A 20,740-nucleotide genomic window follows, 5' to 3' on the forward strand; every position below is an offset into this window, starting at 1 on the left:
AATGTTCAGGGTTGTGGATGTGTTCAGACTGTTCAGGGTTGTGGATGTGTACAGACTCTTCAGGGTTGTGGATATATTCAGAATGTTCAGAGTTGTGGATGTGTTCAGACTGTCCAGGGTTGTGGATGTATTCAGAATGTTCAGGGTTGTGGATGTATTCAGACTGTTCAGGGTTGTAGAAGTGTTCAGGGTTGTGGATGTGTTCAGACTGTTCAGGGTTGTGGATGTGTTCAGGGTTGTGGATGTGTTCAGACTGTTCAGGGTTGTGGATGTATTCAGACTCTTCAGGTTTGTGGATTTGTTCAGACTGTTCAGGGTTGTGGATGTATTCAGAATGTTCAGGGTTGTGGATGTATTCAGACTGTTCAGGGTTGTGGATGTGTTCAGACTGTTCAGGGTTGTGGATGTATTCAGAATGTTCAGAGTTGTGGATGTGTTCAGACTGTTCGGGGTTGTGGATGTATTCAGACTGTTCAGGGTTGTGGATGTGTTCAGGGTTGTGGATGTGTTCAGACTGTTCAGGGTTGTGGATGTATTCAGACTGTTCAGGGTTGTGGAAGTGTTCATGGTTGTGGATGTGTTCAGACTGTTCAGGGTTGTGGATGTGTTCAGGGTTGTGGATGTGTTCAGACTGTTCAGGGTTGTGGATGTATTCAGACTCTTCAGGTTTGTGGATTTGTTCAGACTGTTCAGGGTTGTGGATGTATTCAGAATGTTCAGGGTTGTGGATGTATTCAGACTGTTCAGGGTTGTGGATGTGTTCAGACTGTTCAGGGTTGTGGATGTATTCAGAATGTTCAGAGTTGTGGATGTGTTCAGACTGTTCGGGGTTGTGGATGTATTCAGACTGTTCAGGGTTGTGGATGTGTTCAGGGTTGTGGATGTGTTCAGACTGTTCAGGGTTGTGGATGTATTCAGACTGTTCAGGGTTGTGGAAGTGTTCATGGTTGTGGATGTGTTCAGACTGTTCAGGGTTGTGGATGTATTCAGACTGTTCAGGGTTGTGGATGTGTTCAGGGTTGTGGATGTGTTCAGACTGTTCAGGGTTGTGGATGTATTCAGAATGTTCAGGGTTGTGGATGTGTTCAGACTGTTCAGGGTTGTGGATGTATTCAGACTGTTCAGGGTTGTGGATGTTTTCAGACTGTTCAGGGTTGTGGATGTATTCAGAATGTTCAGGGTTGTGGATGTGTTCAGACTGTTTAGGGTTGTGGAAGTGTTCAGGGTTGTGGATGTGTTCAGACTGTTCAGGGTTGTGGATGTATTCAGAATGTTCAGGGTTGTGGATGTATTCAGACTGTTCAGGGTTGTGGATGTGTTCAGACTGTTCAGGGTTGTGGATGTATTCAGACTCTTCAGGTTTGTGGATTTGTTCAGACTGTTCAGGGTTGTGGATGTATTCAGAATGTTCAGGGTTGTGGATGTATTCAGACTGTTCAGGGTTGTGGATGTGTTCAGACTGTTCAGGGTTGTGGATGTATTCAGAATGTTTAGAGTTGTGGATGTGTTCAGACTGTTCGGGGTTGTGGATGTATTCAGACTGTTCAGGGTTGTGGATGTGTTCAGGGTTGTGGATGTGTTCAGACTGTTCAGGGTTGTGGATGTATTCAGACTGTTCAGGGTTGTGGAAGTGTTCATGGTTGTGGATGTGTTCAGACTGTTCAGGGTTGTGGATGTATTCAGACTGTTCAGGGTTGTGGATGTGTTCAGGGTTGTGGATGTGTTCAGACTGTTCAGGGTTGTGGATGTATTCAGAATGTTCAGGGTTGTGGATGTATTCAGAATGTTCAGGGTTGTGGATGTATTCAGACTGTTCAGGGTTGTGGATGTGTTCAGACTGTTCAGGGTTGTGGATGTATTCAGACTGTTCAAGGTTGTGGATGTATTCAGACTGTTCAGGGTTGTGGATGTATTCAGACTGTTCAGGGTTGTGGATGTATTCAGAATGTTCAGGGTTGTGGATGTATTCAGAATGTTCAGGGTTGTGGATGTGTTCAGACTGTTCAAGGTTGTGGATGTGTACAGACTGTTCAGGGTTGTGGATGTATTCAGAATGTTCAGAGTTGTGGATGTGTTCAGACTGTCCAGGGTTGTGGATGTATTCAGAATGTTCAGGGTTGTGGATGTATTCAGACTGTTCAGGGTTGTAGAAGTGTTCAGGGTTGTGGATGTGTTCAGACTGTTCAGGGTTGTGGAAGTGTTCTGGGTTGTGGATGTGTTCAGACTGTTCAGGGTTGTGGATGTATTCAGACTCTTCAGGTTTGTGGATTTGTTCAGACTGCTCAGGGTTGTGGATGTGTTCAGACTGTTCAGGGTTGTGGATGTATTCAGACTCTTCAGGTTTGTGGATTTGTTCAGACTGTTCAGGGTTGTGGATGTATTCAGAATGTTCAGGGTTGTGGATGTATTCAGAATGTTCAGAGTAGTGGATGTGTTCAGACTGTTCGGGGTTGTGGATGTATTCAGACTGTTCAGGGTTGTGGATGTGTTCAGACTGTTCAGGGTTGTGGATGTATTCAGACTGTTCAGGGTTGTGGATGTGTTCAGACTGTTCGGGGTTGTGGATGTATTCAGACTGTTCAGGGTTGTGGATGTGTTCAGACTGTTCAGGGTTGTGGATGTGTTCAGGGTTGTGGATGTGTTCAGACTGTTCAGGGTTGTGGATGTATTCAGAATGTTCAGGGTTGTGGATGTATTCAGACTGTTCAGGGTTGTAGAAGTGTTCAGGGTTGTGGATGTGTTCAGACTGTTCAGGGTTGTGGATGTGTTCAGGGTTGTGGATGTGTTCAGACTGTTCAGGGTTGTGGATGTATTCAGACTCTTCAGGTTTGTGGATTTGTTCAGACTGTTCAGGGTTGTGGATGTATTCAGAATGTTCAGGGTTGTGGATGTATTCAGACTGTTCAGGGTTGTGGATGTATTCAGACTGTTCAGGGTTGTGGAAGTGTTCATGGTTGTGGATGTGTTCAGACTGTTCAGGGTTGTGGATGTATTCAGACTGTTCAGGGTTGTGGATGTGTTCAGGGTTGTGGATGTGTTCAGACTGTTCAGGGTTGTGGATGTATTCAGAATGTTCAGGGTTGTGGATGTATTCAGAATGTTCAGGGTTGTGGATGTATTCAGACTGTTCAGGGTTGTGGATGTGTTCAGACTGTTCAGGGTTGTGGATGTATTCAGACTGTTCAGGGTTGTGGATGTATTCAGACTGTTCAGGGTTGTGGATGTATTCAGACTGTTCAGGGTTGTGGATGTATTCAGACTGTTCAGGGTTGTGGATGTATTCAGACTGTTCAGAGTTGTGGATGTGTTCAGACTGTCCAGGGTTGTGGATGTATTCAGACTGTTCAGGGTTGTGGATGTATTCAGACTGTTCAGGGTTGTGGATGTATTCAGACTGTTCAGAGTTGTGGATGTGTTCAGACTGTCCAGGGTTGTGGATGTGTTCAGACTGTTCAGGGTTGTGGATGTGTTCAGACTGTTCAGGGTTGTGGATGTATTCAGACTGTTCAGGGTTGTGGATGTATTCAGACTGTTCAGGGTTGTGGATGTATTCAGACTGTTCAGGGTTGTGGATGTATTCAGAATGTTCAGGGTTGTGGATGTGTTCAGACTGTTCAGGGTTGTGGATGTGTACAGACTCTTCAGGGTTGTGGATATATTCAGAATGTTCAGAGTTGTGGATGTGTTCAGACTGTCCAGGGTTGTGGATGTATTCAGAATGTTCAGGGTTGTGGATGTATTCAGACTGTTCAGGGTTGTAGAAGTGTTCAGGGTTGTGGATGTGTTCAGACTGTTCAGGGTTGTGGATGTGTTCAGGGTTGTGGATGTGTTCAGACTGTTCAGGGTTGTGGATGTATTCAGACTCTTCAGGTTTGTGGATTTGTTCAGACTGTTCAGGGTTGTGGATGTATTCAGAATGTTCAGGGTTGTGGATGTATTCAGACTGTTCAGGGTTGTGGATGTGTTCAGACTGTTCAGGGTTGTGGATGTATTCAGAATGTTCAGAGTTGTGGATGTGTTCAGACTGTTCGGGGTTGTGGATGTATTCAGACTGTTCAGGGTTGTGGATGTGTTCAGGGTTGTGGATGTGTTCAGACTGTTCAGGGATGTGGATGTATTCAGACTGTTCTGGGTTGTGGAAGTGTTCATGGTTGTGGATGTGTTCAGACTGTTCAGGGTTGTGGATGTGTTCAGGGTTGTGGATGTGTTCAGACTGTTCAGGGTTGTGGATGTATTCAGAATGTTCAGGGTTGTGGATGTGTTCAGACTGTTCAGGGTTGTGGATGTATTCAGACTGTTCAGGGTGTGGATGTTTTCAGACTGTTCAGGGTTGTGGATGTATTCAGAATGTTCAGGGTTGTGGATGTGTTCAGACTGTTTAGGGTTGTGGAAGTGTTCAGGGTTGTGGATGTGTTCAGACTGTTCAGGGTTGTGGATGTATTCAGAATGTTCAGGGTTGTGGATGTATTCAGACTGTTCAGGGTTGTGGATGTGTTCAGACTGTTCAGGGTTGTGGATGTATTCAGACTCTTCAGGTTTGTGGATTTGTTCAGACTGTTCAGGGTTGTGGATGTATTCAGAATGTTCAGGGTTGTGGATGTGTTCAGACTGTTCAGGGTTGTGCATGTGTACAGACTCTTCAGGGTTGTGGATATATTCAGAATGTTCAGAGTTGTGGATGTGTTCAGACTGTCCAGGGTTGTGGATGTATTCAGAATGTTCAGGGTTGTGGATGTATTCAGACTGTTCAGGGTTGTAGAAGTGTTCAGGGTTGTGGATGTGTTCAGACTGTTCAGGGTTGTGGATGTGTTCAGGGTTGTGGATGTTTTCAGACTGTTCAGGGTTGTGGATGTATTCAGACTCTTCAGGTTTGTGGATTTGTTCAGACTGTTCAGGGTTGTGGATGTATTCAGAATGTTCAGGGTTGTGGATGTATTCAGACTGTTCAGGGTTGTGGATGTGTTCAGACTGTTCAGGGTTGTGGATGTATTCAGAATGTTCAGAGTTGTGGATGTGTTCAGACTGTTCGGGGTTGTGGATGTATTCAGACTGTTCAGGGTTGTGGATGTGTTCAGGGTTGTGGATGTGTTCAGACTGTTCAGGGTTGTGGATGTATTCAGACTGTTCAGGGTTGTGGAAGTGTTCATGGTTGTGGATGTGTTCAGACTGTTCAGGGTTGTGGATGTGTTCAGGGTTGTGGATGTGTTCAGACTGTTCAGGGTTGTGGATGTATTCAGACTCTTCAGGTTTGTGGATTTGTTCAGACTGTTCAGGGTTGTGGATGTATTCAGAATGTTCAGGGTTGTGGATGTATTCAGACTGTTCAGGGTTGTGGATGTATTCAGAATGTTCAGAGTTGTGGATGTGTTCAGACTGTTCGGGGTTGTGGATGTATTCAGACTGTTCAGGGTTGTGGATGTGTTCAGGGTTGTGGATGTGTTCAGACTGTTCAGGGTTGTGGATGTATTCAGACTGTTCAGGGTTGTGGAAGTGTTCATGGTTGTGGATGTGTTCAGACTGTTCAGGGTTGTGGATGTATTCAGACTGTTCAGGGTTGTGGATGTGTTCAGGGTTGTGGATGTGTTCAGACTGTTCAGGGTTGTGGATGTATTCAGAATGTTCAGGGTTGTGGATGTGTTCAGACTGTTCAGGGTTGTGGATGTATTCAGACTGTTCAGGGTTGTGGATGTTTTCAGACTGTTCAGGGTTGTGGATGTATTCAGAATGTTCAGGGTTGTGGATGTGTTCAGACTGTTTAGGGTTGTGGAAGTGTTCAGGGTTGTGGATGTGTTCAGACTGTTCAGGGTTGTGGATGTATTCAGAATGTTCAGGGTTGTGGATGTATTCAGACTGTTCAGGGTTGTGGATGTGTTCAGACTGTTCAGGGTTGTGGATGTATTCAGACTCTTCAGGTTTGTGGATTTGTTCAGACTGTTCAGGGTTGTGGATGTATTCAGAATGTTCAGGGTTGTGGATGTATTCAGACTGTTCAGGGTTGTGGATGTGTTCAGACTGTTCAGGGTTGTGGATGTATTCAGAATGTTTAGAGTTGTGGATGTGTTCAGACTGTTCGGGGTTGTGGATGTATTCAGACTGTTCAGGGTTGTGGATGTGTTCAGGGTTGTGGATGTGTTCAGACTGTTCAGGGTTGTGGATGTATTCAGACTGTTCAGGGTTGTGGAAGTGTTCATGGTTGTGGATGTGTTCAGACTGTTCAGGGTTGTGGATGTATTCAGACTGTTCAGGGTTGTGGATGTGTTCAGGGTTGTGGATGTGTTCAGACTGTTCAGGGTTGTGGATGTATTCAGAATGTTCAGGGTTGTGGATGTATTCAGAATGTTCAGGGTTGTGGATGTATTCAGACTGTTCAGGGTTGTGGATGTGTTCAGACTGTTCAGGGTTGTGGATGTATTCAGACTGTTCAAGGTTGTGGATGTATTCAGACTGTTCAGGGTTGTGGATGTATTCAGACTGTTCAGGGTTGTGGATGTATTCAGAATGTTCAGGGTTGTGGATGTATTCAGAATGTTCAGGGTTGTGGATGTGTTCAGACTGTTCAGGGTTGTGGATGTGTACAGACTGTTCAGGGTTGTGGATGTATTCAGAATGTTCAGAGTTGTGGATGTGTTCAGACTGTCCAGGGTTGTGGATGTATTCAGAATGTTCAGGGTTGTGGATGTATTCAGACTGTTCAGGGTTGTAGAAGTGTTCAGGGTTGTGGATGTGTTCAGACTGTTCAGGGTTGTGGAAGTGTTCAGGGTTGTGGATGTGTTCAGACTGTTCAGGGTTGTGGATGTATTCAGACTCTTCAGGTTTGTGGATTTGTTCAGACTGTTCAGGGTTGTGGATGTATTCAGAATGTTCAGGGTTGTGGATGTATTCAGACTGTTCAGGGTTGTGGATGTATTCAGACTGTTCAGGGTTGTGGAAGTGTTCATGGTTGTGGATGTGTTCAGACTGTTCAGGGTTGTGGATGTATTCAGACTGTTCAGGGTTGTGGATGTGTTCAGGGTTGTGGATGTGTTCAGACTGTTCAGGGTTGTGGATGTATTCAGAATGTTCAGGGTTGTGGATGTATTCAGAATGTTCAGGGTTGTGGATGTATTCAGACTGTTCAGGGTTGTGGATGTGTTCAGACTGTTCAGGGTTGTGGATGTATTCAGACTGTTCAGGGTTGTGGATGTATTCAGACTGTTCAGGGTTGTGGATGTATTCAGACTGTTCAGGGTTGTGGATGTATTCAGAATGTTCAGGGTTGTGGATGTGTTCAGACTGTTCAGGTTTGTGGATGTGTACAGACTGTTCAGGGTTGTGGATGTATTCAGAATGTTCAGAGTTGTGGATGTGTTCAGACTGTCCAGGGTTGTGGATGTATTCAGAATGTTCAGAGTTGTGGATGTGTTCAGACTGTCCAGGGTTGTGGATGTATTCAGACTGTTCAGGGTTGTGGATGTGTTCAGACTGCTCAGGGTTGTGGATGTGTTCAGACTGTTCAGGGTTGTGGATGTATTCAGACTCTTCAGGTTTGTGGATTTGTTCAGACTGTTCAGGGTTGTGGATGTATTCAGAATGTTCAGGGTTGTGGATGTATTCAGACTGTTCAGGGTTGTGGATGTGTTCAGACTGTTCAGGGTTGTGGATGTATTCAGAATGTTCAGAGTAGTGGATGTGTTCAGACTGTTCGGGGTTGTGGATGTATTCAGACTGTTCAGGGTTGTGGATGTGTTCAGACTGTTCAGGGTTGTGGATGTGTTCAGGGTTGTGGATGTGTTCAGACTGTTCAGGGTTGTGGATGTATTCAGACTGTTCAGGGTTGTGGATGTATTCAGAATGTTCAGGGTTGTGGATGTATTCAGACTGTTCAGGGTTGTAGAAGTGTTCAGGGTTGTGGATGTGTTCAGACTGTTCAGGGTTGTGGATGTGTTCAGGGTTGTGGATGTGTTCAGACTGTTCAGGGTTGTGGATGTATTCAGACTCTTCAGGTTTGTGGATTTGTTCAGACTGTTCAGGGTTGTGGATGTATTCAGAATGTTCAGGGTTGTGGATGTATTCAGACTGTTCAGGGTTGTGGATGTATTCAGACTGTTCAGGGTTGTGGAAGTGTTCATGGTTGTGGATGTGTTCAGACTGTTCAGGGTTGTGGATGTATTCAGACTGTTCAGGGTTGTGGATGTGTTCAGGGTTGTGGATGTGTTCAGACTGTTCAGGGTTGTGGATGTATTCAGAATGTTCAGGGTTGTGGATGTATTCAGAATGTTCACGGTTGTGGATGTATTCAGACTGGTCAGGGTTGTGGATGTGTTCAGACTGTTCAGGGTTGTGGATGTATTCAGACTGTTCAGGGTTGTGGATGTATTCAGACTGTTCAGGGTTGTGGATGTATTCAGAATGTTCAGGGTTGTGGATGTGTTCAGACTGTTCAGGTTTGTGGATGTGTACAGACTGTTCAGGGTTGTGGATGTATTCAGAATGTTCAGAGTTGTGGATGTGTTCAGACTGTCCAGGGTTGTGGATGTATTCAGAATGTTCAGAGTTGTGGATGTGTTCAGACTGTCCAGGGTTGTGGATGTATTCAGACTGTTCAGGGTTGTGGATGTGTTCAGACTGCTCAGGGTTGTGGATGTGTTCAGACTGTTCAGGGTTGTGGATGTATTCAGACTCTTCAGGTTTGTGGATTTGTTCAGACTGTTCAGGGTTGTGGATGTATTCAGAATGTTCAGGGTTGTGGATGTATTCAGACTGTTCAGGGTTGTGGATGTGTTCAGACTGTTCAGGGTTGTGGATGTATTCAGAATGTTCAGAGTAGTGGATGTGTTCAGACTGTTCGGGGTTGTGGATGTATTCAGACTGTTCAGGGTTGTGGATGTGTTCAGACTGTTCAGGGTTGTGGATGTGTTCAGGGTTGTGGATGTGTTCAGACTGTTCAGGGTTGTGGATGTATTCAGACTGTTCAGGGTTGTGGAAGTGTTCATGGTTGTGGATGTGTTCAGACTGTTCAGGGTTGTGGATGTATTCAGACTGTTCAGGGTTGTGGAAGTGTTCATGGTTGTGGATGTGTTCAGACTGTTCAGGGTTGTGGATGTATTCAGACTGTTCAGGGTTGTGGATGTGTTCAGGGTTGTGGATGTGTTCAGACTGTTCAGGGTTGTGGATGTATTCAGAATGTTCAGGGTTGTGGATGTGTTCAGACTGTTCAGGGTTGTGGATGTATTCAGACTGTTCAGGGTTGTGGATGTTTTCAGACTGTTCAGGGTTGTGGATGTATTCAGAATGTTCAGGGTTGTGGATGTGTTCAGACTGTTTAGGGTTGTGGAAGTGTTCAGGGTTGTGGATGTGTTCAGACTGTTCAGGGTTGTGGATGTATTCAGAATGTTCAGGGTTGTGGATGTATTCAGACTGTTCAGGGTTGTGGATGTGTTCAGACTGTTCAGGGTTGTGGATGTATTCAGACTGTTCAGGGTTGTAGAAGTGTTCAGGGTTGTGGATGTGTTCAGACTGTTCAGGGTTGTGGATGTGTTCAGGGTTGTGGATGTGTTCAGACTGTTCAGGGTTGTGGATGTATTCAGACTGTTCAGGGTTGTGGAAGTGTTCATGGTTGTGGATGTGTTCAGACTGTTCAGGGTTGTGGATGTATTCAGACTGTTCAGGGTTGTGGATGTGTTCAGGGTTGTGGATGTGTTCAGACTGTTCAGGGTTGTGGATGTATTCAGAATGTTCAGGGTTGTGGATGTGTTCAGACTGTTCAGGGTTGTGGATGTATTCAGACTGTTCAGGGTTGTGGATGTTTTCAGACTGTTCAGGGTTGTGGATGTATTCAGAATGTTCAGGGTTGTGGATGTGTTCAGACTGTTTAGGGTTGTGGAAGTGTTCAGGGTTGTGGATGTGTTCAGACTGTTCAGGGTTGTGGATGTATTCAGAATGTTCAGGGTTGTGGATGTATTCAGACTGTTCAGGGTTGTGGATGTGTTCAGACTGTTCAGGGTTGTGGATGTATTCAGACTCTTCAGGTTTGTGGATTTGTTCAGACTGTTCAGGGTTGTGGATGTATTCAGAATGTTCAGGGTTGTGGATGTATTCAGACTGTTCAGGGTTGTGGATGTGTTCAGACTGTTCAGGGTTGTGGATGTATTCAGAATGTTTAGAGTTGTGGATGTGTTCAGACTGTTCGGGGTTGTGGATGTATTCAGACTGTTCAGGGTTGTGGATGTGTTCAGGGTTGTGGATGTGTTCAGACTGTTCAGGGTTGTGGATGTATTCAGACTGTTCAGGGTTGTGGAAGTGTTCATGGTTGTGGATGTGTTCAGACTGTTCAGGGTTGTGGATGTATTCAGACTGTTCAGGGTTGTGGATGTGTTCAGGGTTGTGGATGTGTTCAGACTGTTCAGGGTTGTGGATGTATTCAGAATGTTCAGGGTTGTGGATGTATTCAGAATGTTCAGGGTTGTGGATGTATTCAGACTGTTCAGGGTTGTGGATGTGTTCAGACTGTTCAGGGTTGTGGATGTATTCAGACTGTTCAAGGTTGTGGATGTATTCAGACTGTTCAGGGTTGTGGATGTATTCAGACTGTTCAGGGTTGTGGATGTATTCAGAATGTTCAGGGTTGTGGATGTATTCAGAATGTTCAGGGTTGTGGATGTGTTCAGACTGTTCAGGGTTGTGGATGTGTACAGACTGTTCAGGGTTGTGGATGTATTCAGAATGTTCAGAGTTGTGGATGTGTTCAGACTGTCCAGGGTTGTGGATGTATTCAGAATGTTCAGGGTTGTGGATGTATTCAGACTGTTCAGGGTTGTAGAAGTGTTCAGGGTTGTGGATGTGTTCAGACTGTTCAGGGTTGTGGAAGTGTTCAGGGTTGTGGATGTGTTCAGACTGTTCAGGGTTGTGGATGTATTCAGACTCTTCAGGTTTGTGGATTTGTTCAGACTGTTCAGGGTTGTGGATGTATTCAGAATGTTCAGGGTTGTGGATGTATTCAGACTGTTCAGGGTTGTGGATGTATTCAGACTGTTCAGGGTTGTGGAAGTGTTCATGGTTGTGGATGTGTTCAGACTGTTCAGGGTTGTGGATGTATTCAGACTGTTCAGGGTTGTGGATGTGTTCAGGGTTGTGGATGTGTTCAGACTGTTCAGGGTTGTGGATGTATTCAGAATGTTCAGGGTTGTGGATGTATTCAGAATGTTCAGGGTTGTGGATGTATTCAGACTGTTCAGGGTTGTGGATGTGTTCAGACTGTTCAGGGTTGTGGATGTATTCAGACTGTTCAGGGTTGTGGATGTATTCAGACTGTTCAGGGTTGTGGATGTATTCAGACTGTTCAGGGTTGTGGATGTATTCAGAATGTTCAGGGTTGTGGATGTGTTCAGACTGTTCAGGTTTGTGGATGTGTACAGACTGTTCAGGGTTGTGGATGTATTCAGAATGTTCAGAGTTGTGGATGTGTTCAGACTGTCCAGGGTTGTGGATGTATTCAGAATGTTCAGAGTTGTGGATGTGTTCAGACTGTCCAGGGTTGTGGATGTATTCAGACTGTTCAGGGTTGTGGATGTGTTCAGACTGCTCAGGGTTGTGGATGTGTTCAGACTGTTCAGGGTTGTGGATGTATTCAGACTCTTCAGGTTTGTGGATTTGTTCAGACTGTTCAGGGTTGTGGATGTATTCAGAATGTTCAGGGTTGTGGATGTATTCAGACTGTTCAGGGTTGTGGATGTGTTCAGACTGTTCAGGGTTGTGGATGTATTCAGAATGTTCAGAGTAGTGGATGTGTTCAGACTGTTCGGGGTTGTGGATGTATTCAGACTGTTCAGGGTTGTGGATGTGTTCAGACTGTTCAGGGTTGTGGATGTGTTCAGGGTTGTGGATGTGTTCAGACTGTTCAGGGTTGTGGATGTATTCAGACTGTTCAGGGTTGTGGATGTATTCAGAATGTTCAGGGTTGTGGATGTATTCAGACTGTTCAGGGTTGTAGAAGTGTTCAGGGTTGTGGATGTGTTCAGACTGTTCAGGGTTGTGGATGTGTTCAGGGTTGTGGATGTGTTCAGACTGTTCAGGGTTGTGGATGTATTCAGACTCTTCAGGTTTGTGGATTTGTTCAGACTGTTCAGGGTTGTGGATGTATTCAGAATGTTCAGGGTTGTGGATGTATTCAGACTGTTCAGGGTTGTGGATGTATTCAGACTGTTCAGGGTTGTGGAAGTGTTCATGGTTGTGGATGTGTTCAGACTGTTCAGGGTTGTGGATGTATTCAGACTGTTCAGGGTTGTGGATGTGTTCAGGGTTGTGGATGTGTTCAGACTGTTCAGGGTTGTGGATGTATTCAGAATGTTCAGGGTTGTGGATGTATTCAGAATGTTCACGGTTGTGGATGTATTCAGACTGGTCAGGGTTGTGGATGTGTTCAGACTGTTCAGGGTTGTGGATGTATTCAGACTGTTCAGGGTTGTGGATGTATTCAGACTGTTCAGGGTTGTGGATGTATTCAGAATGTTCAGGGTTGTGGATGTGTTCAGACTGTTCAGGTTTGTGGATGTGTACAGACTGTTCAGGGTTGTGGATGTATTCAGAATGTTCAGAGTTGTGGATGTGTTCAGACTGTCCAGGGTTGTGGATGTATTCAGAATGTTCAGAGTTGTGGATGTGTTCAGACTGTCCAGGGTTGTGGATGTATTCAGACTGTTCAGGGTTGTGGATGTGTTCAGACTGCTCAGGGTTGTGGATGTGTTCAGACTGTTCAGGGTTGTGGATGTATTCAGACTCTTCAGGTTTGTGGATTTGTTCAGACTGTTCAGGGTTGTGGATGTATTCAGAATGTTCAGGGTTGTGGATGTATTCAGACTGTTCAGGGTTGTGGATGTGTTCAGACTGTTCAGGGTTGTGGATGTATTCAGAATGTTCAGAGTAGTGGATGTGTTCAGACTGTTCGGGGTTGTGGATGTATTCAGACTGTTCAGGGTTGTGGATGTGTTCAGACTGTTCAGGGTTGTGGATGTGTTCAGGGTTGTGGATGTGTTCAGACTGTTCAGGGTTGTGGATGTATTCAGACTGTTCAGGGTTGTGGAAGTGTTCATGGTTGTGGATGTGTTCAGACTGTTCAGGGTTGTGGATGTATTCAGACTGTTCAGGGTTGTGGAAGTGTTCATGGTTGTGGATGTGTTCAGACTGTTCAGGGTTGTGGATGTATTCAGACTGTTCAGGGTTGTGGATGTGTTCAGGGTTGTGGATGTGTTCAGACTGTTCAGGGTTGTGGATGTATTCAGAATGTTCAGGGTTGTGGATGTGTTCAGACTGTTCAGGGTTGTGGATGTATTCAGACTGTTCAGGGTTGTGGATGTTTTCAGACTGTTCAGGGTTGTGGATGTATTCAGAATGTTCAGGGTTGTGGATGTGTTCAGACTGTTTAGGGTTGTGGAAGTGTTCAGGGTTGTGGATGTGTTCAGACTGTTCAGGGTTGTGGATGTATTCAGAATGTTCAGGGTTGTGGATGTATTCAGACTGTTCAGGGTTGTGGATGTGTTCAGACTGTTCAGGGTTGTGGATGTATTCAGACTGTTCAGGGTTGTAGAAGTGTTCAGGGTTGTGGATGTGTTCAGACTGTTCAGGGTTGTGGATGTGTTCAGGGTTGTGGATGTGTTCAGACTGTTCAGGGTTGTGGATGTATTCAGACTGTTCAGGGTTGTGGAAGTGTTCATGGTTGTGGATGTGTTCAGACTGTTCAGGGTTGTGGATGTATTCAGACTGTTCAGGGTTGTGGATGTGTTCAGGGTTGTGGATGTGTTCAGACTGTTCAGGGTTGTGGATGTATTCAGAATGTTCAGGGTTGTGGATGTGTTCAGACTGTTCAGGGTTGTGGATGTATTCAGACTGTTCAGGGTTGTGGATGTTTTCAGACTGTTCAGGGTTGTGGATGTATTCAGAATGTTCAGGGTTGTGGATGTGTTCAGACTGTTTAGGGTTGTGGAAGTGTTCAGGGTTGTGGATGTGTTCAGACTGTTCAGGGTTGTGGATGTATTCAGAATGTTCAGGGTTGTGGATGTATTCAGACTGTTCAGGGTTGTGGATGTGTTCAGACTGTTCAGGGTTGTGGATGTATTCAGACTCTTCAGGTTTGTGGATTTGTTCAGACTGTTCAGGGTTGTGGATGTATTCAGAATGTTCAGGGTTGTGGATGTATTCAGACTGTTCAGGGTTGTGGATGTGTTCAGACTGTTCAGGGTTGTGGATGTATTCAGAATGTTTAGAGTTGTGGATGTGTTCAGACTGTTCGGGGTTGTGGATGTATTCAGACTGTTCAGGGTTGTGGATGTGTTCAGGGTTGTGGATGTGTTCAGACTGTTCAGGGTTGTGGATGTATTCAGACTGTTCAGGGTTGTGGAAGTGTTCATGGTTGTGGATGTGTTCAGACTGTTCAGGGTTGTGGATGTATTCAGACTGTTCAGGGTTGTGGATGTGTTCAGGGTTGTGGATGTGTTCAGACTGTTCAGGGTTGTGGATGTATTCAGAATGTTCAGGGTTGTGGATGTATTCAGAATGTTCAGGGTTGTGGATGTATTCAGACTGTTCAGGGTTGTGGATGTGTTCAGACTGTTCAGGGTTGTGGATGTATTCAGACTGTTCAAGGTTGTGGATGTATTCAGACTGTTCAGGGTTGTGGATGTATTCAGACTGTTCAGGGTTGTGGATGTATTCAGACTGTTCAGGGTTGTGGATGTATTCAGAATGTTCAGGGTTGTGGATGTGTTCAGACTGTTCAGGGTTGTGGATGTGTACAGACTGTTCAGGGTTGTGGATGTATTCAGAATGTTCAGAGTTGTGGATGTGTTCAGACTGTCCAGGGTTGTGGATGTATTCAGAATGTTCAGGGTTGTGGATGTATTCAGACTGTTCAGGGTTGTAGAAGTGTTCAGGGTTGTGGATGTGTTCAGACTGTTCAGGGTTGTGGATGTGTTCAGACTGTTCAGGGTTGTGGATGTATTCAGACTCTTCAGGTTTGTGGATTTGTTCAGACTGTTCAGGGTTGTGGATGTATTCAGACTGTTCAGGGTTGTGGATGTGTTCAGACTGTTCAGGGTTGTGGATGTATTCAGACTGTTCAGGGTTGTGGATGTGTTCAGGGTTGTGGATGTGTTCAGACTGTTCAGGGTTTTGGATGTATTCAGAATGTTCAGGGTTGTGGATGTATTCAGAATGTTCAGGGTTGTGGATGTATTCAGACTGTTCAGGGTTGTGGATGTGTTCAGACTGTTCAGGGTTGTGGATGTATTCAGACTGTTCAGGGTTGTGGATGTATTCAGACTGTTCAGGGTTGTGGATGTATTCAGACTGTTCAGGGTTGTGGATGTATTCAGACTGTTCAGGGTTGTGGATGTATTCAGACTGTTCAGGGTTGTGGATGTATTCAGAATGTTCAGGGTTGTGGATGTGTTCAGACTGTTCAGGGTTGTGGATGTGTACAGACTGTTCAGGGTTGTGGATGTATTCAGAATGTTCAGAGTTGTGGATGTGTTCAGACTGTCCAGGGTTGTGGATGTATTCAGAATGTTCAGGGTTGTGGATGTATTCAGACTGTTCAGGGTTGTAGAAGTGTTCAGGGTTGTGGATGTGTTCAGACTGTTCAGGGTTGTGGATGTGTTCAGACTGTTCAGGGTTGTGGATGTATTCAGACTCTTCAGGTTTGTGGATTTGTTCAGACTGTTCAGGGTTGTGGATGTATTCAGACTGTTCAGGGTTGTGGATGTGTTCAGACTGTTCAGGGTTGTGGATGTATTCAGACTGTTCAGGGTTGTGGATGTGTTCAGGGTTGTGGATGTGTTCAGACTGTTCAGGGTTTTGGATGTATTCAGAATGTTCAGGGTTGTGGATGTATTCAGAATGTTCAGGGTTGTGGATGTATTCAGACTGTTCAGGGTTGTGGATGTGTTCAGACTGTTCAGGGTTGTGGATGTATTCAGACTGTTCAGGGTTGTGGATGTATTCAGACTGTTCAGGGTTGTGGATGTATTCAGACTGTTCAGGGTTGTGGATGTATTCAGAATGTTCAGGGTTGTGGATGTGTTCAGACTGTTCAGGTTTGTGGATGTGTACAGACTGTTCAGGGTTGTGGATGTATTCAGAATGTTCAGAGTTGTGGATGTGTTCAGACTGTCCAGGGTTGTGGATGTATTCAGAATGTTCAGAGTTGTGGATGTGTTCAGACTGTCCAGGGTTGTGGATGTATTCAGACTGTTCAGGGTTGTGGATGTGTTCAGACTGCTCAGGGTTGTGGATGTGTTCAGACTGTTCAGGGTTGTGGATGTATTCAGACTCTTCAGGTTTGTGGATTTGTTCAGACTGTTCAGGGTTGTGGATGTATTCAGAATGTTCAGGGTTGTGGATGTATTCAGAATGTTCAGGGTTGTGGATGTATTCAGACTGTTCAGGGTTGTAGAAGTGTTCAGGGTTGTGGATGTGTTCAGACTGTTCAGGGTTGTGGATGTGTTCAGGGTTGTGGATGTGTTCAGACTGTTCAGGGTTGTGGATGTATTCAGACTCTTCAGGTTTGTGGATTTGTTCAGACTGTTCAGGGTTGTGGATGTATTCAGAATGTTCAGGGTTGTGGATGTATTCAGACTGTTCAGGGTTGTGGATGTGTTCAGACTGTTCAGGGTTGTGGATGTATTCAGAATGTTCAGAGTTGTGGATGTGTTCAGACTGTTCGGGGTTGTGGATGTATTCAGACTGTTCAGGGTTGTGGATGTGTTCAGGGTTGTGGATGTGTTCAGACTGTTCAGGGTTGTGGATGTGTTCAGACTGTTCAGGGTTGTGGATGTATTCAGACTGTTCAGGGTTGTGGATGTTTTCAGACTGTTCAGGGTTGTGGATGTATTCAGAATGTTCAGGGTTGTGGATGTGTTCAGACTGTTTAGGGTTGTGGAAGTGTTCAGGGTTGTGGATGTGTTCAGACTGTTCAGGGTTGTGGATGTATTCAGAATGTTTAGGGTTGTGGATGTGTTCAGGGTTGTGGATGTGTTCAGACTGTTCAGGGTTGTGGATGTATTCAGACTGTTCAGGGTTGTGGAAGTGTTCATGGTTGTGGATGTGTTCAGACTGTTCAGGGTTGTGGATGTATTCAGACTGTTCAGGGTTGTGGATGTGTTCAGGGTTGTGGATGTGTTCAGACTGTTCAGGGTTGTGGATGTGTTCAGACTGTTCAGGGTTGTGGATGTATTCAGACTGTTCAGGGTTGTGGAAGTGTTCATGGTTGTGGATGTGTTCAGACTGTTCAGGGTTGTGGATGTTTTCAGACTGTTCAGGGTTGTGGATGTATTCAGAATGTTCAGGGTTGTGGATGTGTTCAGACTGTTTAGGGTTGTGGAAGTGTTCAGGGTTGTGGATGTGTTCAGACTGTTCAGGGTTGTGGATGTATTCAGAATGTTCAGGGTTGTGGATGTATTCAGACTGTTCAGGGTTGTGGATGTGTTCAGACTGTTCAGGGTTGTGGATGTATTCAGACTGTTCAGGGTTGTGGATGTGTTCAGACTGTTCAGGGTTGTGGATGTATTCAGAATGTTCAGAGTTGTGGATGTGTTCAGACTGTTCAGGGTTGTGGATGTATTCAGAATGTTCAGGGTTGTGGATGTGTTCAGACTGTTCAGGGTTGTGGATGTGTTCAGACTGTTCAGGGTTGTGGATGTATTCAGACTGTTCAGGGTTGTGGATGTTTTCAGACTGTTCAGGGTTGTGGATGTATTCAGAATGTTCAGGGTTGTGGATGTGTTCAGACTGTTTAGGGTTGTGGAAGTGTTCAGGGTTGTGGATGTGTTCAGACTGTTCAGGGTTGTGGATGTATTCAGAATGTTCAGGGTTGTGGATGTATTCAGACTGTTCAGGGTTGTGGATGTGTTCAGACTGTTCAGGGTTGTGGATGTATTCAGACTGTTCAGGGTTGTGGATGTGTTCAGACTGTTCAGGGTTGTGGATGTATTCAGAATGTTCAGAGTTGTGGATGTGTTCAGACTGTTCGGGGTTGTGGATGTATTCAGACTGTTCAGGGTTGTGGATGTGTTCAGGGTTGTGGATGTGTTCAGACTGTTCAGGGTTGTGGATGTATTCAGAATGTTCAGGGTTGTGGATGTGTTCAGACTGTTCAGGGTTGTGGATGTATTCAGACTGTTCAGGGTTGTGGATGTGTTCAGACTGTTCAGGGTTGTGGATGTATTCAGAATGTTCAGGGTTGTGGATGTATTCAGACTGTTCAGGGTTGTGGATGTGTTCAGACTGTTCAGGGTTGTGGATGTATTCAGACTCTTCAGGTTTGTGGATTTGTTCAGACTGTTCAGGGTTGTGGATGTTTTCAGAATGTTCAGGGTTGTGGATGTATTCAGACTGTTCAGGGTTGTGGATGTGTTCAGACTGTTCAGGGTTGTGGATGTATTCAGACTGTTCAGGGTTGTGGATGTGTTCAGACTGTTCAGGGTTGTGGATGTATTCAGAATGTTCAGAGTTGTGGATGTGTTCAGACTGTTCGGGGTTGTGGATGTATTCAGACTGTTCAGGGTTGTGGATGTGTTCAGGGTTGTGGATGTGTTCAGACTGTTCAGGGTTGTGGATGTATTCAGAATGTTCAGGGTTGTGGATGTGTTCAGACTGTTCAGGGTTGTGGATGTATTCAGACTGTTCAGGGTTGTGGATGTGTTCAGACTGTTCAGGGTTGTGGATGTATTCAGAATGTTCAGGGTTGTGGATGTATTCAGACTGTTCAGGGTTGTGGATGTATTCAGACTGTTCAGGGTTGTGGATGTGTTCAGACTGTTCAGGGTTGTGGATGTATTCAGACTCTTCAGGTTTGTGGATTTGTTCAGACTGTTCAGGGTTGTGGATGTTTTCAGAATGTTCAGGGTTGTGGATGTATTCAGACTGTTCAGGGTTGTGGATGTGTTCAGACTGTTCAGGGTTGTGGATGTATTCAGAATGTTCAGAGTTGTGGATGTGTTCAGACTGTTCGGGGTTGTGGATGTATTCAGACTGTTCAGGGTTGTGGATGTGTTCAGGGTTGTGGATGTGTTCAGACTGTTCAGGGTTGTGGATGTATTCAGACTGTTCAGGGTTGTGGAAGTGTTCATGGTTGTGGATGTGTTCAGACTGTTCAGGGTTGTGGATGTATTCAGACTGTTCAGGGTTGTGGATGTGTTCAGGGTTGTGGATGTGTTCAGACTGTTCAGGGTTGTGGATGTATTCAGAATGTTCAGGGTTGTGGATGTATTCAGAATGTTCAGGGTTGTGGATGTATTCAGACTGTTCAGGGTTGTGGATGTATTCAGACTGTTCAGGGTTGTGGAAGTGTTCATGGTTGTGGATGTGTTCAGACTGTTCAGGGTTGTGGATGTATTCAGACTGTTCAAGGTTGTGGATGTATTCAGACTGTCCAGGGTTGTGGATGTATTCAGAATGTTCAGGGTTGTGGATGTATTCAGACTGTTCAGGGTTGCAGAAGTGTTCAGGGTTGTGGATGTGTTCAGACTGTTCAGGGTTGTGGATGTGTTCAGGGTTGTGGATGTGTTCAGACTGTTCAGGGTTGTGGATGTATTCAGACTCTTCAGGTTTGTGGATTTGTTCAGACTGTTCAGGGTTGTGGATGTATTCAGAATGTTCAGGGTTGTGGATGTATTCAGACTGTTCAGGGTTGTGGATGTGTTCAGACTGTTCAGGGTTGTGGATGTATTCAGAATGTTCAGAGTTGTGGATGTGTTCAGACTGTTCGGGGTTGTGGATGTATTGACTGTTCAGGGTTGTGGATGTGTTCAGGGTTGTGGATGTGTTCAGACTGTTCAGGGTTGTGGATGTATTCAGACTGTTCAGGGTTGTGGAAGTGTTCATGGTTGTGGATGTGTTCAGACTGTTCAGGGTTGTGGATGTATTCAGACTGTTCAGGGTTGTGGATGTGTTCAGGGTTGTGGATGTGTTCAGACTGTTCAGGGTTGTGGATGTATTCAGAATGTTCAGGGTTGTGGATGTGTTCAGACTGTTCAGGGTTGTGGATGTATTCAGACTGTTCAGGGTTGTGGATGTTTTCAGACTGTTCAGGGTTGTGGATGTATTCAGAATGTTCAGGGTTGTGGATGTGTTCAGACTGTTTAGGGTTGTGGAAGTGTTCAGGGTTGTGGATGTGTTCAGACTGTTCAGGGTTGTGGATGTATTCAGACTGTTCAGGGTTGTGGATGTTTTCAGACTGTTCAGGGTTGTGGATGTATTCAGAATGTTCAGGGTTGTGGATGTGTTCAGACTGTTCAGGGTTGTGGATGTATTCAGGCTGTTCAGGGTTGTGGATGTATTCAGACTGTTCAGGGTTGTGGAAGTGTTCAGACTGTTCAGGGTTGTGAATGTATTCAGACTGTTCAGGGTTGTGGAAGTGTTCAGGGTTGTGGATGTGTTCCGACTGTTCAGGGTTGTGGAAGTGTTCAGGGTTGTGGATGTGTTCAGACTGTGTTGTAATGTGTGCTGTATGTTCTATCCAGCCCAACCTGGAGATCAACCACCATGCAGACAAGTCTCTAGACAGCTTCTGTAAGTGGCAGAAGTCCATCCTCAGTCACCAAGGAGACGGGAACAGCATCCCGGAGAACGGCATGGCTCACCATGACAACGCTGTCCTCCTCACACGGTAGATTCTCCACCTCCACTCTCACATACCTACACAGACACACACACATGCACGCACACACACACACACTTATTTTCCTCTTACCTATTATTATGTTTTGCACTG

General features: G+C 45.2%; 1 protein-coding gene across 1 annotated transcript in view; it reads left to right on the top strand.

The window, feature by feature from the left end:
• Positions 1-20,740, top strand: part of LOC139410039 (A disintegrin and metalloproteinase with thrombospondin motifs 6-like) — a 315,470-nt gene that overhangs the window by 168,386 nt on the left and 126,344 nt on the right. The window contains exon 6 of the mRNA XM_071155470.1: positions 20,490-20,635. Within this exon, the coding sequence (XP_071011571.1) occupies positions 20,490-20,635 (146 nt within the window). The remainder of the gene's footprint in view (positions 1-20,489; positions 20,636-20,740) is intronic.

The sequence above is a fragment of the Oncorhynchus clarkii genome, chromosome 5 (genome assembly GCF_045791955.1).
Source record: "Oncorhynchus clarkii lewisi isolate Uvic-CL-2024 chromosome 5, UVic_Ocla_1.0, whole genome shotgun sequence".
Taxonomy (NCBI): domain Eukaryota; kingdom Metazoa; phylum Chordata; class Actinopteri; order Salmoniformes; family Salmonidae; genus Oncorhynchus; species Oncorhynchus clarkii.